Source organism: Nematolebias whitei, chromosome 13 (genome assembly GCF_014905685.2).
Source record: "Nematolebias whitei isolate Nwh7 chromosome 13, NemWhi1, whole genome shotgun sequence".
Lineage (NCBI taxonomy): Eukaryota > Metazoa > Chordata > Actinopteri > Cyprinodontiformes > Rivulidae > Nematolebias > Nematolebias whitei.
This window is the reverse complement of record NC_056510.1, coordinates 13,806,312-13,824,029: the sequence shown is the minus strand read 5'-3', so window position 1 is coordinate 13,824,029 and position 17,718 is coordinate 13,806,312. Positions and strand designations below refer to the sequence as shown.

At 38.1% G+C, this 17,718-nt stretch overlaps 1 protein-coding gene across 1 annotated transcript in view; it reads left to right on the top strand.

Moving 5' to 3' along the window:
• Nucleotides 1–17,718, top strand: part of thsd7ba (thrombospondin, type I, domain containing 7Ba) — a 134,284-nt gene that overhangs the window by 84,510 nt on the left and 32,056 nt on the right. The window contains exons 14-16 of the mRNA XM_037686118.1: nt 13,273–13,278; nt 15,502–15,635; nt 17,412–17,568. Of these exons, the coding sequence (XP_037542046.1) occupies nt 13,273–13,278; nt 15,502–15,635; nt 17,412–17,568 (297 nt within the window). The remainder of the gene's footprint in view (nt 1–13,272; nt 13,279–15,501; nt 15,636–17,411; nt 17,569–17,718) is intronic.

Here is a 17,718-nt window from a genome sequence, read left to right as displayed (position 1 = left end):
ACATTGCCTACTGTTTTATTTATTTATTTCTGCTTCAAGATTACATATTTTATTGCAAAGAGAGCCAAACACCCTAGAACATAAAAAAAAATACAACGAAAGGACTAATTTTCCCAATTTTGCTACTACGAGATCATCTTGTTACATGCGAGACCATTAGAGGATTTCACTTTATAAAACTCACACTTTCCTGTCTGTGAAGACAAAACAACAGCCTGTTTTTTTTTCTTCAGATCATTAGTGCTTCTAACTTTTCGTTGCAAATGGAAGTCAGAAAAAAAATCACAACATTCATGTTTCTGTTCCTGTTTTAGCTCCAGTGCTTTAAATGCTGTTGACTACATTTTAGAATAAGGACTATAATAAACAATGTTAGCATTTCATACAAAAAATGTTCAGTCAGGTCATCTGGACAGTTTTTTATTTTTGTTTTTTTGCTGAGACGTTTTGTCTTTCATCCAAAGGACTTCTTCAATCTGGAAATCCACCAAACAAAACTGATTCCCACAATCAACATACTCCATTGTGGAAAAACAAAACAAATCAAAACAAAAAAACAGTTTGCCGGTGCTAAGATGGCCTCCGGAGCCTGCCCTCTCCCTCATCAACTCTGCTGAGACAGTCATGCCAAAGTGGTTCAAAACGCCAAAGTTCATGCTCAATAATCCAGGTATAAAATCCAGCGATGTTCAGTCAGGTCATCTGGACGGTTTTTCTTTTTGCTGAGACGTTTCGTCCATTCAATAATTTACTGCTTTCCCAGAATCAATTTTTTTTGGTGTCTTCTTGGATTGAGGAAGTCCTTTGGATGAAGGATGACACGTCTCAGAAAAAAAAAAAAAAAAAAAGAAACCATTCAGATGACTTGACTGAACATTGTTGGATTTCATACCTGGATTATTGAGCATGAACTTTAATTTTAGCATTTTATGTTTAACAGTTGTACCCACTTTTTAAAACAATTTTTAAACAACTTGCACATGTGTTTTCTAGAATATTACAAAAGAATCACAACAGGGTTGAAAATGCCATCCAGCACTTTGGTAAAGAGCTGAACAGGCATTTAGTACCATTCATCTTTATTTAAAAGTGTTGATACACATGAAGTGAAGAGTGCCACTTGTCAAAGCACCAAATCCTCTGTGTAGGAAGTTTTGCTCTTATTGTTTTTCTCAACTTGCTGATGCTTTTGAACAGTCTTTATCGAGTGAGCTTGAGTATCATCTGTCTCATCCTGCTACCTTAGCACGGATCCATGGAGGCAATAATCATGTGTGAGCTTCACATTCCACTGCAGCTGCCAACAGCATTCTCCGACTCCAAGCCCTGACAGATCTAATATTAGTCTTGTTCACAAACTCAAACTTCTCTGTAGAACCTAGATATGTTCTTCTTTTGCCTGAAAGTTTTATTATTTTCTTTCTTTTCTTTTTGTATTAGCTACTTGTGTCTGTGTTGTCAACAGCGATCTGCCAGTCTCTCTGCGTCAACAAATGAAGCATGTGGTGCTTTCTTGGTCATTGCATGTCATGATTTGATGCCTTGGCTCCCTTCAGCAGGCTGTTTGTATTCTTGGCAAATATAAGTAAGCAATAAGGCTCCTGATGCTGCTGGCTCGGGTGACTTTTTAGCAGAAAGAGGCTTAAAAGCAGTGACACACAGTTGGCTATTGGAATTAATTTGCTGAGTTTTTACTGCTTTCTCAAATTTCTGCTGGAAGAGAACACCATCATGACTGCAGGTTTAATCGCAAATGATGTGTCAAGCTGTCCATGATGAGAACGTTATTATTTCTTCAACAACATATGATGTGTTACGTTTCTGGTCACGCCATTAGTGCATTCTGACAAATCATGTCAGTTCTTGCTAGTTTTATTCAATACTTTGTTCCTCCGATCCTGTTTACCTGACTGGTGAACTTCTTCTGACTTTTTTCTGCTTGGTAAGATGAAGGAGCAAGTATGCATACAAGTACAATTTATAAATGGTGAAATAATGGGTGCAACAAGATTCATTCATTCGTTCAACCTTTGTTTAGACAGGTTAATCCCACTGAGCCTCGGGGACTCATTTACAAGAGAGACCTGAGAATACAAGAGATGTTCCATCCATCCATCCATCCATTATCTTTACCCGCTTATTCCATTTTGGGTCACGGGGGTCACCGGTGCCCATGTCCAGCAATCACTGTGCGAGGGGCAGGGTACACCCTGGATGGGTCACAAGTCCGTCACAGGGCCACATAGAGAAAAACAAGACAAACAACCATTCACTCTCTCACTCACACCTAGGGACAATTTAGAGTTACCAATCAGCCTAACATGCATGTTTTTGGTCTGTGGGAGGAAACCGGAGCACCCGGAGAAAACCCACGCATGCACAGAGAGAACATGCAAACTCCACCCAGAAAGGCCCCTGGACCGGGGTTTGAACCAGGGACCTGCTCGCTGAGAGGCAGCAGCTCTACCAGTTGTGCTACCGTGCTGCCCACAAGACATGTTCATCTCATAAAACTAGGGATGCACGATATTGGATTTTTGACCGATATCCAATATGTTAAAACTTATTTGGCCGATAACCGATACCAATATTTTATATACTTTCCTTCGTCAGAACATAGCCCTCTTATTTAGGCGTATTTGCTACAACAATTGTTTAACAGCTGTAAGAGCTGGTGACATATATTCAGTAACAGCCATAAGATATGCATAGCACTTTAACTTATATTAAATGAAAAGTGTTAAATATTATTTATTAGCATTAGTCACCTGCAATGCTGTTTCTCTTGTGGAGGCTTGCTCCAGGTTCCTAGCTGCAGTGTGGGATCCTCTGCACTCTTGTGCATGAAGGACAACCTTTTTAAGTTCAAAATTTTTATCTATCCATTGTGCTGTAAGACTGATCATGCTAACGGGGCTAACATGGCATCCAAACGTCTGTGCTATTGGCTATTAGCTTCTCAATGACGTCGGAAATGACTTCTTGTAACTCGAGTAAGGCCCATCGGAAAAATATCTCAGACTGGGGACGATGTAGCGAGACTCAATGTAGTCCCAAAATCTTTGGAATATGACATCCTCAACAAAAAAAAAACTTCCGCATGCCAACATTTTGAATTTTCCTCTCCACTGTGAGATCAGGTAGGCGCACGTGACGTCATCACGTTGTGCTGCCACTGCAGGAATCCTTGTCACTGGGTTCTAATATAAAAACAGCGTATTTTATATCGGTGAGTTATTTTGATGGAATGTCTGATATTGAACTTTAACTCTAATATCGTCCGATACCAATACCATGCCAATAATATTGTGCATCACTACATAAGACATAAAGAGACAAGATAGTAGCTTCACAAGAAAGAGACAAGATTACATTTTAACAGGATGTAAGACTTTGCCACAAACTCACTGGACTGGAGTCACTCCTGTTTGCTTTTTCTTGAATCTCACCAGAAACTAAAATGCTGTTTTAATTAAATTAGTTGTTAATTTATATTAATTTTTAACATTATAACATTTTATACACATTTTATAAAACTTGATTAAGGCAGAATGGGTCTTAGTATTGTTAGAACTATTGTATTTGTTCGTAATGTGCATAAAATAAGCTCCAGTGAAACTTTGCTCTGAATCGTCTCCGTCTGCTGCCAGAAGTACTTTTCAAAAACATTTTGTCTGCTTCAGTGAGGATGTTTGATCATGCAGTGCTACTAAGTTGATGACATCTCTGAAAATCAAAACATGTTAGAAAATTGCACATATCAGTATGAAGCGCACTCTTAGGGTGAATGGAAGGACTGTCATGACATTGAAACTTGTCTGTGTTCCTGCTTTAGCAAGGTGAATGTAAAGAACATCACCAAACTTTCCTTTTGACAGACATTATAAAAGTTTCAGAAAACTGTGACTGAAAAGTAGTTCACAGCACCTTTGTGATTGATTATAAATGCTGTTCCCAACAAACTGTTCAATGTACCCTGCTAAATCTATTCCAGCAGAGCATAATGCTCTACAGCAGGGGTTCTCAAATGTTTGGGATCAGGAACCCCTTACAGGGGAGGAAACTTTTCAGGGACCCCCTCATAACTCTCAAGTTATTAAATAAATTTCTTCAATTTGACTCTTTAATGCAATGGGAATATTTGTGTAGCATAAATATTTATGACCTGTTATTTTGTGTTAATACAATTTTATACTTTTAAACATGGGGTATTTTTTTTAAAATTCAAGACACTTAATTAACACATTTTTTTAGTTTCAACTTCCAAAAATGACAGTTTTGAGAAAATTAACAGGATCAACAAAACCACTTTAAAACTTTACCCATACAGATAATGAACATAATAAATGTATCGCCACTTCTTCAAAATATTACAGCAAACTCTAACAGAATCATAACAGCAGTAGTCATACCAAGTAACAGGACTTAATTTGTAAACTGATCAATGCCAGAATGCAAATGACTTGGTTCGTGCCTCGAGCACCCAGACTCAAATGCTTTTGGCAGAATGGATCAGATCTTGGGGGTTATTCTCAGGCACGGTCCACTGGTGTGGCCATGTAATTTGGACATTTCAGAACCAAGTAGACCAACACAGACTCAAGGAAGATGTCATTATAGGTTTGCCTGTCCCCAAAACAATTGTGTGTCTATCTGAATTTGGCTCTCCTGGCTGGCCTTGAAGGCCACCTTATCTGAATTTGCCTGGAGAACATGTAATCTGACGTTCTGCCCCCACCCCCCTCCCATCAAGGAATTTCTAACTGATCAACCAGAAGAAACCAGCTAAACAAACATTGTGTCATCATTTCAGGACTCTTGGATTCCCATAGGCATTGTCCTTGGCCATTCCCTGGAGGGAACTGGTTGATTATTCCATCCTTATCAGAACTCCTGACTTCCTGACATCCAATAAATTCCCAACCCAGGGAGTGAGTCTTATTATCTTGTTCCTATGACTACAGCTGGCTATGAGTCATCATGTAATACTGGATCCATACTCACTTCTATTACTTTATTTATTATGGTTTTTACTTTGACCTATACAATATATCTTATGTAGATTTTTTTATATTCAAATTTGCCTAAAAGAAAGATAAAAACATCAAATATGTACCTCTTTTTTACTTGTCCTTAATGCACATTGGTGTACTGTGACTCAATTTGAGAACTACTTTCCTAAATTATATAGTGGGTGAAAGAGATGACAAATACGTCAGCCATGTGCAATACTTTCCTCCTGCTATGTGGACGCAGAAGTGCTTTTGACAGCTCTTTTTATGCCACACTACACCACCTCCTGTGAAAGAGGCATCTCATTCCTGCAGTTTTGAAACCCAACAATCAACTCTTTTTCTTCATTCATCCGTTTGTACATCCTAGATTGTATATATATAATATATTATTTATATTTTTATATATATATATATATATATATATATTATATATCATTTTTTGCCATTTTTTGACAGCTCTGTCCTTTTTTTTCCCCTGTACACCTGGGATGCAACTGGAGAAGCCGAACATAGGAGAGAAAAGAGGAGCAGATAAAGAGCAGTCATCCTAGTTTTACATATTAGCTCAGAGTACTCAAATGATAAAAGCATAGCATTCCTTAAAGCAATACATGTCACCTGCCTCTTCTCACTAGTTTTAAACTACCATCATCTTATACTGAGAACTGTTGGAGCAGATATGGTCTGGAAAAGTCATGAAAAACAAGGGATTATTTATATTTTAATGGCATTTATTGACTTACAAGAAATTATTGTGTCTCCCAGTCATTGTGTTTCTCAAGACATCAAGCAGCGTCCTTGTTAAAATATTATACTTTTTATTTAATAGCAAATATGTATTAAAAATAACAGCCTTTAGCATGTCAGATGTTGTTTTTGTCTTTTTTTGACCCTTGTGATAAATCCAACTTTCTCCCACAATGTGATGAAAGACTTCTGGCGCTGAAATCTGTTTTGAAACCTAAGAACAATGACATGTAATTACCAAAGAGCAGTGCTTCTGTATGTGTTCTTCTTACCCTGTTGGCCCTCCTAAATAACAATATGTCTCCCTGCAGCGCAGAGCATGCATATTTTTATGGCAGGCTGACATGCTGCCGCCCAACAAAGGCTACATTTTGCATCTCCATAAAGCCTCCAGATGGTTTTAAGCTTCAACATTAAGGTTAAAGCTAATTACAAAACAAATTGCTGGGATGAGTTGTAAAGACATAATCTGATAACTGCTGTGATTTATAAAATATATTATTTCATCTTTGCTGTGAGCTTTATTAGGATAACATCATTTTCAAATTTCTCTGATTTCATTGCTGTTCTGTAGATTTTTGCATGTGTAGACAGGGTCACAATTGTTTTACCTGCTTGTGAACAAATAACACAGTCAAGCTGATGCACATCGATGAGCAAAAATAGTCAATAAGATATAAATGATGAGCAATTTGTAATCCAACAATGTTTTGCTGATGATGTGAAGAAAAAAAAAATATATAGATTATATATATATATATATATATATATTACTCCAGTTAAAATTTATATTATTGAAATTTGGAAGGGCAGCACGGTGGCACAACTGGTAGAGCTGCTGCCTCTCAGCGAGCAGGTCCTTGGTTCAAACACTGGGTCCAGGGACCTCTCTGGGTGGAGTTTGCATGTTCTCTCCGTGCATGCGTGGGTTTTCTCCGGGTGCTCCGGTTTCCTCCCACAGACCAAAAACATGCATGTTAGGCTGATTGGTAGCCCTAAATTGTCCCTAGGTGTGAGTGAGAGAATGAATGGTTGTTTGTCTCGTTTGTCTCTATGTGGCCCTGTGATGGACGTGCGACCCATCCAGGGTGTACCCCGCCCCTCGCACAGTAATTGCTGCACATGGGCACTGGCGATCCCCGTGACCCAAATTGGAAGAAGCGGGTAAAGAAAATGGATGGATGGATGGATGGATGAAATTTGGAAAAAATAAAATAAAATTAAAGCTGATCATTTAGAGTAAATATATTGAAAAGATGCCTTGCACACCCTGAAGTCTTAATATTATACTATTGCATCTGCTCATGCCCTGACTAGGTGCAATAATAATGTGGAGATTACATTTGGCACTAATCAGTACTGGGAAGCTGGTGAATAGGATTTAGTTGAAAGACACAAAGTTGTCACTGTGCAGAGCAGACTGAACGAGAACATTTCTGAAGAAAATCTAAAAAGTGCCAATGCAGCCACAGCCCAAAATCCTAAATAACTTTCTAATATTTTCGTCTAAAAGAAAATGCTTTTATTTGAATGGATGAACTGTATAGGAAGTGAAACGAGAACCAAGAAAAATAAATAAAACTGTTACCGGTGGCTCATTGTGGTCGTCATGGTAATCTCACACCTGTGTTTGTCACTCCCTGACTTTCAAACTAACGACGGAAACAGAGACTGCGAAATAAGCCTCCAGAAAACTGAGGCCTTTCAGAAAATATGAGCCAAATCTTAAAACTTCTTGAATAATACGGTATTGTTCTGACTATAAGGCACACTTAAAATCCTTTAGTTTTCTCAAAAATTGACAGATGTGCCTTATGTATTAATTCTGGTTGTGCTTACTGACCTCAAACTAATTTTATGTGGTACAACTGAACAATGTTGAGAGTTATTGTGAATGAGTTGAATAAAGTTTGACTTATCTGACTCTTTTGTTTCACTTAATGTGCCTTATAATCCAGTGTGACTTGTAGTTAGAAAAATACGGTAAGCACAAAACTCTGATAGTCACATATGGGGATTATTATTATTATTATTATTATTATTATTATTTTTATTATTATTTTATGTTTTCAGTGCTATTTATGTACAAAAAAAATAGTTATGAGTCAGAAGACATTGTTTGTGAAAAGGTTAGACATATCAAGTCAAATATTAGCATGCTAGCCATGGTTAGCCATGATAAACCACATTCCACTTTTTGTCTTTATTTCTTTTTTCTTCTTTCGGCTGCTACCTTCCTCAGTGGTCGCCACAGTGAACTAACTTGCCCAAAGACTTGGAGATTGTTTTTACACTGGATGCCCTTCTTGACGCAACCACAGACCAGCAAGCTACCACAGCCCTCTGTGTGGAGCAGAGAGCTGCCATATAGGGTGCCCCGGGGGAGCAGATGTTGGGGGTTAAGGGCCTTTCTCAAAAGCCCAGAGTGGAGCAAAGAAAGGTGGAGGCAGGTGTGGGTGCTTCACCCTTCCCACCCATATTTTGTTGTCAGTCCAAGGCTATATACCAGCGACCTTCTTGCTGAGAGACAACAACTCTACCAACTGAGCCCCCGTGCTGCCTTGTAAAACTACTTAAGATAAAAAATGAAGTTCAAACATGCAAATTCCAACTTACTGTGATACATTTAAACGTAAAATTATATTTTGACTCTGGAGTAGTGAGCTGCAGAGCCCTAAGGAAGGCCAAAATCCCACAGATTTCCATCAATTTTTCCCACATTATTTTTTCTTCCTAGTTTTGTCCATATTGTGTAACTGGCAAGTTGTTGAGAAAAACTTGGAGCAGATGGTGAAAGCAGGGGTTAAGCAGAGTAAACTGTAATCTAAACAACAAATAGGGACGGGAACAAGACTAACTCATTGCGGAATGTGAAATCTGGCAGTGAGATGGAGGTTTGTACAAATAAAAGAGGGGATTGGGAACAAGAGGCAGCCTGCAGCCTGACACCTGTGCAGCTCAGTGACACTTCATCCAACTCTTGTAATCTCGAACAAGACAGACACATTTAGGTGGTGGAGAGAGGGATGCTCTTCAACAAGACAGCAGGGAAGCGGTGAGACAGAACACAGCATTAGGCCTCACAATATTTGTAATGAAGTGAGTATGGCATATTATGTGTGACAAGGATCCTCATTGTGATCATTGCCATGCATAAATCAGTTTTTTTATGTGGGTAGCAGTAGATTAAGCAGAGGTTACCGACTAATTGGAGGGTCGGCAGTTTGATCCCAAACTTTGTCAGGCTGCATACTAAACGGTTCATAAGCAAAATGTTATTGATGTAAATTATTTATGTGTGTAAGTGTTAGTTCTTGTGCTTATAACTAAACCTATTCAACCTATTCAACTACAGCAAAGTGAAGGGAGTGAATAATAAATTGACACAGGCTGTGTTGATTGGGGTTCAAACTTTGGTTTTATCAGTGATAGTCTACAATTTTACTATGTTTAGTTGTTTTTGTTTTTTTGGGGCATCTTAAATGTGTAAAACATTTGTATTGTGACAGTTTGATTAAGCTAATTTGGGCAGCTCTCAGAAGGGAAGCTTTGGCCTATAGTAGTGAGGTATTCCTCCAGTTGGTCCCTCAGGTAATCAATCCCAAGCTTCTGCATTGTGCTGAAGACACTGAACCCTCCATTGCTCCCATGTGGATAATTCTGTATGAATGGGAATATAAAAGTGGTGAATACAGAATATAAATTATATAACATAGATATGTGCTGGGTATGTGTGTGTGAATGAAAGAAAACACCACATTTTGCAAAACCTCAGTGTGGTTAGAAAGCACTATATATGTGTTGACCATTTCCCATTTTTTACATGCATCTACGTCATTTTACCTCGTTTTGACCTTTTATTGTGAAGCAGTTGTGTTTTTTTTTTTTTTGTTGTTGCTGTAAATTACAGTTATGCAATATTACTGTAGAAATGAGACTGTCAGTTTAGTGCAGGTTTTTAGAAGTGCTTTGTGTGGGGGATGAGATAATATGGGTTTTAGTGTGAAGCACTTAGTGTTTAACGAGACAAAAAAAAACCAATAGTTCACTTCGACTTTTTTTATTTTTGTACTTTGACAAATGCATTTAGTCTGAGTTGTGTTATGCCTCTTATTTTTTTTCTATAAATTGCAAATAGATATTTCAAGTTGTGTTTTTGGCTTGTAATGGACAAAATAAGGTGGGTTCGAGTATTGTTTTGTACTTGTTGTGTAATACAATATTCCAGGATTTTGACACCGCAGGCAAAGTTCATGTTCAGTAAATGTGCACATATTTATATTATGATCGGTAAGACTCACCTGCAGCTCCTAAAAAATGTATAAACATTTGCAGCATTTAGGTGGGTGTTTTTTCATCCATATGTACTGCATATCCCTTTATTTGTAGTAATTTGTAATTGTACTGAGTCATTGTACTGGCAGCATGTGTTCAAGTACATTTGACCACAGCTATTGTTATAGAGCAAGGTTAAGTGCTTGTAAAACGCCTTTGGTAATGCATTCTTGTCTTGTTGAACTGACTACTGGTAATAGATTACAAAGTAAATGAGAAAAGGAAATTATTTCTGAGCTTGATAGCCAATCAGTTTTTGCAATTATAGAAAGTCACACCATAGCCCCGCAGGAGAGCAAGCACAGCAGTAGGTCCAGGGTGATGTTAAACGTTGTGTAAACCTTGTTAGGGCTTTGGTTCATTGACATCCTGGATGGGAAGAAACATGAAGAACAATTATGAAACGGAGATGATGAAAAGAAGAGACAGAGTAAAGATGAAATGCTAAATTACTGGTCCAGTATCAAAGTGAAAATGAGTTTTATTGATTTCAATTGTGGGAAGTCATATGCTTAAATGATACTAACAGCTGATTAACAGTGCAGGGCCAGTGTGTCTGCTACAAATTCAAAGCTCAAAATCATTTTTAATCCACTTAATTTAAAAATATCAGAGCAGCACACTTCCTTTCGTTAATACTTTTGGAATTAATTTTGTTGAATTTTTCAAATTACGTTTTAATTTCGAACTCGTATCGTTTTTTTTTCTGGTGTTTTATGTCTTGAACAGTGGCTTTCCTATTTGTTTTTATCTTTTCTTGCATTTCCTTTATTTCATTGTATTGTAAATTGTTTACCAATACCAAATGTGCAATTTGTAACCAAGTCAAAGCTTGGTTTCCTAACAATAATTTTACAATAAAATCATACATAAATGTCCCCAAAAATATTTATCAGCGTGACTTTGGAACATGTTGCCGTCTCATGAGTACTTTACTTTATAAGGTCATCCTCATGCAGGAACAGAGCTCACTGTGTTTGTGAAAGGAACAGTTTTATTTATTGATTTATATTTTTAACTCAGCCATGGTCTTGCTGACTGCACTTGCAGGGACTGTTTGAAGTCACACAATAGCACACAAAGGCACTGATTTGAGGAGAAGTGCCCCGCTTCAAATCTCTGAAACCTATTTTCTCAGTTTACGATAAAATGCCTTCCCACCAGTAGAGCTTGTTTGCACTTTTTGGTTTCTTTGTCTTGGTATTTTTATGTCTTTGTTTGTGAGTGAGTGCATTTTCTTTCTTTATCTTGTGCATCATCGTGTTGTTTCAGCATGTTTACGAAGATGTGGGACAAATTAAATAATTTGCAGTGAGAGGATACAGTTTTTTTTTTGTTTTTTTTTACAGGATTCTGTATGGAGCATGTTGCTCAAAGGCTTTAGGGTCATTTGTCCTTTTACATGGAAAGATCATGCAAAGTTGTTCTGAATGTTCACCATCAGCATACACTGTATCAGCTAAGGGAAGTGGTCTCTTACAGAATGACAACAGCTTCACCTACAAACATTAGGACAGTTACTGAATGGTTGAATGAGTGGGAAAATTGTCAATCATTTACTTTGGCCTTTAACATCACAATCATCTCAGTTCAACCGAACATCTGGGAACAATTTTGGACAAACATTTGAACCAAATCAGTGAGGGAACTTTTTTTTTTTTTAAGATTATAGCTTCATACCCCAAATAATACATACTTTAAACTTGTTTAAACATTTTACATAAGCTGTGTTAGTAGAATCTAATGAAAAAAAAAAAAATGATGCTTTAAGTTTTTTTTTTCATTCTTCACCTTGATAATTATCATAGTATGCTAGCAAATGTAGCACTGTGCAAAAGTTTAAAGCATTGCAGGACTTTCTTGTCAGCTTTTAAAGTGGTCTTGATCAGTAGATTTGAGGATGTTATGTAGGCCCTTAAAAATAGTTCCTTTTGTGGTTGATGTTTAATCATCTTTCTCCAATTTTTGGACCTTACCATGACAGCATATTGTGCAGTGTGCATCTAAAACAATTAGGCGCATGAACAAGGGGAAGACAAAATAAGTCTAAAGAAAAAACAGCTACAGCAAACGAAAAAGTCTGAAACTTGTCTTTAAAAACATAAATGTTCAGCAAAGACCAGATGCAGAACCTGAGAGGTGATATGTTTTCAGCTAATAGCTTTATGTAAATCTCCTCGTTCCTGCTAAAATGCTATTTTTTTCTGTGTCAAACTGTTACCTTTAGTATTCTATTTAAGATTCAACAAAATAAATAGGACCAAATTGTGCTTTTACTGTATGTCAATTTACCAGTAAGAGCATAAAAACCCCATTAAAATGTGTTACAAAGTATTTGATAAGTTCTCTTGTCTCGACAACACTTTTTTTTTTTTTTAATTCCTGAATGACTGATGATGACTGGTCAATGTTAAACAGTTTAAATGACTAAAAGTGAGTTAAAAAAGCAGCCAAAGCCCAAATAAATAAGATGTTCCGAACACCTAAAGAATAAAAAAAGTTTTTTTTTTTTTTATTCCTCTAGACCCCTTCAAAAGCATATTGTTATGTGGCAGCAAAATAAAAGATGCTAGTGATGACTCAAATCTTTTGCACAGTACTGTATGATTCACAGCTTTTAGTCAGTATGTGAATTTACAAGCATTAGATACAAAATAACACATTTAAAGTCCATGGCTCCATATCTTCCTGGACCACACAATAAGCCTTTTTTTTTAAATTAATGATAATTTATTTTTTTTCCATCTCAACATCATAAACTATTTTAAGCAACCTTGTTTTGATAAAGAGCACATGGCCTCTTTGAGCATATGCTTATTCACGCTTATCGTCTCCATACAAATTAGCTTCTCAGAGTTGCCCTCGACTGCAGGCCCGTCCGAAGCACAGCTGTTACAACTAACTGCAGCACTTTAAAAGTCTCCCAGCAGTATGAATCATTCCATTTGACAAATATATTCAAGATTCAGTGCAGATGATGAAGCACCTAATCTTCCTTTACCCTCATTAATGAAACTCTGAGCAGAATGCAGTGGATTTAAAATCAGACTTAACCAGAGCTATACATTTCTGTCGCTGCAGGCAAAATCTAAACTAATGATCGTATCATTGTTCTTCTCTCCCCCCTCCCCAACTTCTGGCTTGTCATGCACTGCTAATATGGACATCCACGCAGGCTCAGGTCAGTGCCATTCATTGTGTACATATACTCTGCTTTTAGCTAATGAGAACCAAATGCATGCCAGATCTGTCCAAGTCACACACACTGCTGTCTCCTCTGGTCCTTTATTGTGACATTAAACAATAGTCTGAAGGACAAAGTGCTACCGGATGGAAATACCTTATTTTATATCTATTTGGATGAAATTCCATCTACTTTTCGCCTCCACTTAACATAATTAAAACACCTGAGCAGGGTAATATACCTGTAGTGCTAACCTGTCTAAATAAAGGTTGAATGAAAATTTAAATAAATTGAATATTAATTAATTTATTTATTTATTAAAGGGCAGCACAGTGGCGCAACTGGTAGAGCTGCTGCCTCTCAGCGAGAAGGTTGCTGATTCAAATCCCAGTTCGTGGGCCTTTCAGGGTGGAGTTTGCATGTTCTCTCCGTGCATGCGTGGGTTTTCTCCGGGTGCTCCGGTTTCCTCCCACAGACCAAAAACATGCATGTTAGGCTGATTGGTAACTCTAAATTGTCCCTAGGTGTGAGTGAGAGAGTGAATGGTTGTTTGTCTCTATGTGTCCCTGTGATGGACTTGCGACCTGTCCAGGGTGTACCCCGCCCCTCGCACAGTGATTGCTGGACATGGGCACCGGCGACCCCCATGACCCAAAATGGAAGAATCGGGTAAAAGATAATGGATGGATGGATATTTAAGTGAACGAAAGAACAGAGGATTAAGAGTGCAACACCAATAAGTGGATCCTTTTTGTGTCACAGATGATTCTAGCTGATTGGCTATTCCAGTTTCTTCTGCTTCCTGTAAATGTGTGTGACTTTAGGTGTACTTGAACATACTCTTCTATTTTTATTTCTTGTTCTAAATGATGCACTGTAGTACAACCACTTTAACCTGCCAACCTTATATTATATTGAACTTTATTTACTGTCCGATATCTTGCGCGTGGGGGCACTCGAACCAGTTTAGTAAGTGCTACGGTAGCAAAGTTTTGCAGTTATTTCTCAAAATACAGATTTAGTGCTCAATAAACTTTGTATATTGTGAGGAAAGGGACTCACAAGTCATTTTTTTTCTGGTGTTTCTAAACTGTGAATCTGCGGTAGTAGTGGGGAAAGTGGGAGTAGGGAAGCTGCCAGTTTTCCCAGCAGGGGCATCTGCAGGGACAGATGGGAGATGATGACGGTGTGTAATAGGCATCTGTGTGGCCTGCAGGGGAGGGAATACTCAACGCTCATTCCTACTCGCTAGTCTGAGCACACACACTCCGACACATACACACCTACTGACACACGTTGCTGCTTGTCATAGCTTTTTTTTTTCCACAAACCGTCCTCAGGAGCATACCTTTTTTACTGTGGCAGACAGTTACATAGATTGAGAGTAAACATGTGTTTCACAGGAGCATTGTGCCGGCTGCTCCCTTGGTTCCACAGACATGGCAGATTCACTGGCTGAATGGGGAGAAGTGAATAAGCTCAAAATCTAGCCAATTACATTGTCAGCCAAAGGGCCTGTTGCCATGGTCATTCTGGTTTTACACACTCCATGCTGTTCTTACCATGTCATACATACTTTCACTTTCCCTTCAATGTGGACAAACCACTTTTAGCCCTTTTCTTGCAGCCGTAGCACGTTAGTTAGCTCAGAGACTCTGTTTTCCTTCCATAGTGTTCTCTTCTTTTAATTTGTTTCTCAAAATGCTTTTTGCCTGCTTTTAGTTTTTACACATTTTTCATACTCTGGATGTCAAAAAGGGGGACTCGTTTTGACATTCATATCCAATAATTCTCGAAGCACTCCAGGAAAAGCTCAAGTGTTTGATGTTATGAGTAATTTCCATGGAAGAAGGATGCTAAAACATGTATGAAATCACATGTGAATGCACAAATGATTGTTTCCCCCTTTTATTTTTCAATCACACAAAGAAAACCCAGGTGGAACATTGCCTCTAACCAAGCAATACATCATTAAACGACAATGAAACTTGGAAGTCTCTCCAAAAGCTTTTTAACTCTGCAGTACACTAGACTGAGTTGTACACAGAGCATGCTTGAGTGTAAGTTTAATATTCACAGTTCTGCTACGAGCTGATTTGTATGCACATCATTGCATTTCAGGTTAAACTCTTTTAGCTTATTTTCCTGTATTTCTCATGTTGGGCTCTTCCTTTCTGTTTATTTGTGCTTGTACATGTCTGTGTGTTTGCTCATGCATAGGTGTATGAAGCTGTGCCATGCAATAGGGAGTGCAGCCAGTACGAGTGGAGGATCGAGCCCTGGTCCATTTGTACCATCAACACCGTGGACGACCTGCCAGCATGTGGGGAGGGAGTCCAAAGCCGCAAGATCAGGTCAGTGAGCAGTTCTGGCTTGGCAAACTCTTCAGCTGGCACGGCAACACACAATGGGAGAAACTGGATTGGCACCGCTCTTTTTAGCAGTCACTAACGTGTCATTCACACCTGCAGCGCAAAGGGAAAACAGTCAAAACAAACTAATGCTTCACAATGAGTGTTAGATTGATTTTTTTTTATTTTTTTTTGCCTTTCAGTGGCACTTTAGAAACCACAGGGAAATGGTAATGTGGGGTATGATGCTGAATTAAACACTTCTGTGGAAAAATAAACACGTTCACTTGAATAGCTAAACTAAAGCTGCTTTAAAATTCAGCACTTAATAAAAAATGAAAAAAATCTGTGTGTGTGTGTGTGCGGGGGGGGGTGTCTGTAGGAAATAATGAACCGTATGAGGCTTGAAGAGTCTGTTAATAAAACAATAGGAAGAAATGTTTTTCATTTTAACATTTCAATATTTCTCAAACATTAAAAAAAAAAATGCAATGGCGGGCAGCACGGTGGCGCAACTGGTAGAGCTGCTGCCGCTCAGTGAGAAGGCTGCCCGTTCAAATCCCAGTCTGGGGGCCTTCTGAGTAGAGTTTGCATGTTCTCTTCGTGCATGCGTGGGTTTTCTCCGGGTACTCCGTTTTCCTCCCACAGACCAAAAACATGCATCTTAGACTGATTGGTGACTCTAAATTGTCCCTAGGTGTGAGTGAGAGAGTGAATGGTTGCTTGTTTGTTTCATTTGTCTCTATGTGTTCCTGTGATGGACTTGCGACCTGTCCAGGGTGTACCCCGCCTCTCTCACAGTGATTGCTGGACATGGGCACCGGCAACCCCAATGACTCAAAATGGAAGAAGTGGGTAAAAGATAATGGATGGATGGTTTTGCAATGGCATATAAATCACTGAGTCTCATTCATTCAACCTTTATTTGTGCAAGTTAATCTCATTGAGCCTTATAGGATATGTTAGCAATCAATGTGCTGTGAATAAAACCTAAAACCATGCCAAGTTCTAGCTCTATAGCTCTAAAATTCACAGAGGTAGTTTGGAGGTCGTTTTTGAAATGGCTAAGGTTGATTAGCTATGACAGCCATCTTGAATTTGATTAACTCCAAACATCAAGCATCCAGTGATTACATTGTGAAAGTATTATTGAAATATGTCCATCGGTTTATGAGATATGTTGCTAAAAGACAAACAGTGTGGAGTCAAAAAAGTAATGTCAAGGTTTTAGGCAAAACTGTTGAGTAAAAGTTGAATTCGAAGTACTTTGTATTTGTTGTGAATAATGCTCAAGTACTACCTTGCCAAATTGTACTTCATTAGCTTTAAAATTGTCTGATTTATAATCATTTAAGTGTTTTCTTAGGTCAGCTGTTTCTAAACTAATAGTTGAGTTAAATAGTTAATAACAATGTGTCTAATAACTCATTCTTTTTAGCTTCCAATGGTACTAAAACTGATCATAAATCTCACTTTTTACTTCTGAATGTAAACAGACTGACACGTTTACATAGAAGATGGGGCTTTTACAGCATTTTTACAATTATTTATGTCTTCAATTCAAAAATCAAATCAAATTTTAGACCTAAGAAAGATGGAAAAATCTGCAGAGACTTTTCAAAAGTAAAGCAAATAAAATTCTTACGCTAAAATAAAAATAATAAGTAATAGATCTTTGTTGAGTCGGAGACTTTGAGATGCTTTGAAACTCAAAGGGGGGGGGTTAGTTATGACAACCCCAGAGACTAGTTATAGAACTGTTTTTGCTGCTCTTTTTAGGTGTGTGAAGAAGGAAGCAGCGAGTGGGGAGGACGACACTGTGGATGATGGTCTGTGTGATCAGGATGAAATGCCACCCAGAGCCCAGGTCTGCTTTTTAGCCTGCCCCAGTGACTGTGTCATGGCACCCTGGGGACCATGGAGCAACTGCCCCGGGGTAAAAAGAACAACAAAAAATTGTTTTTTTCTCTCTTGTACCTTTGTTCTTACATAGTGTTTGCTGTAAAACAGAATTTAAATGAGCATTTCTTTGATAAACTTGGAACAGTATTGCCTGAAATTTTATTTTTGTTGTCTTGTTTGTTGT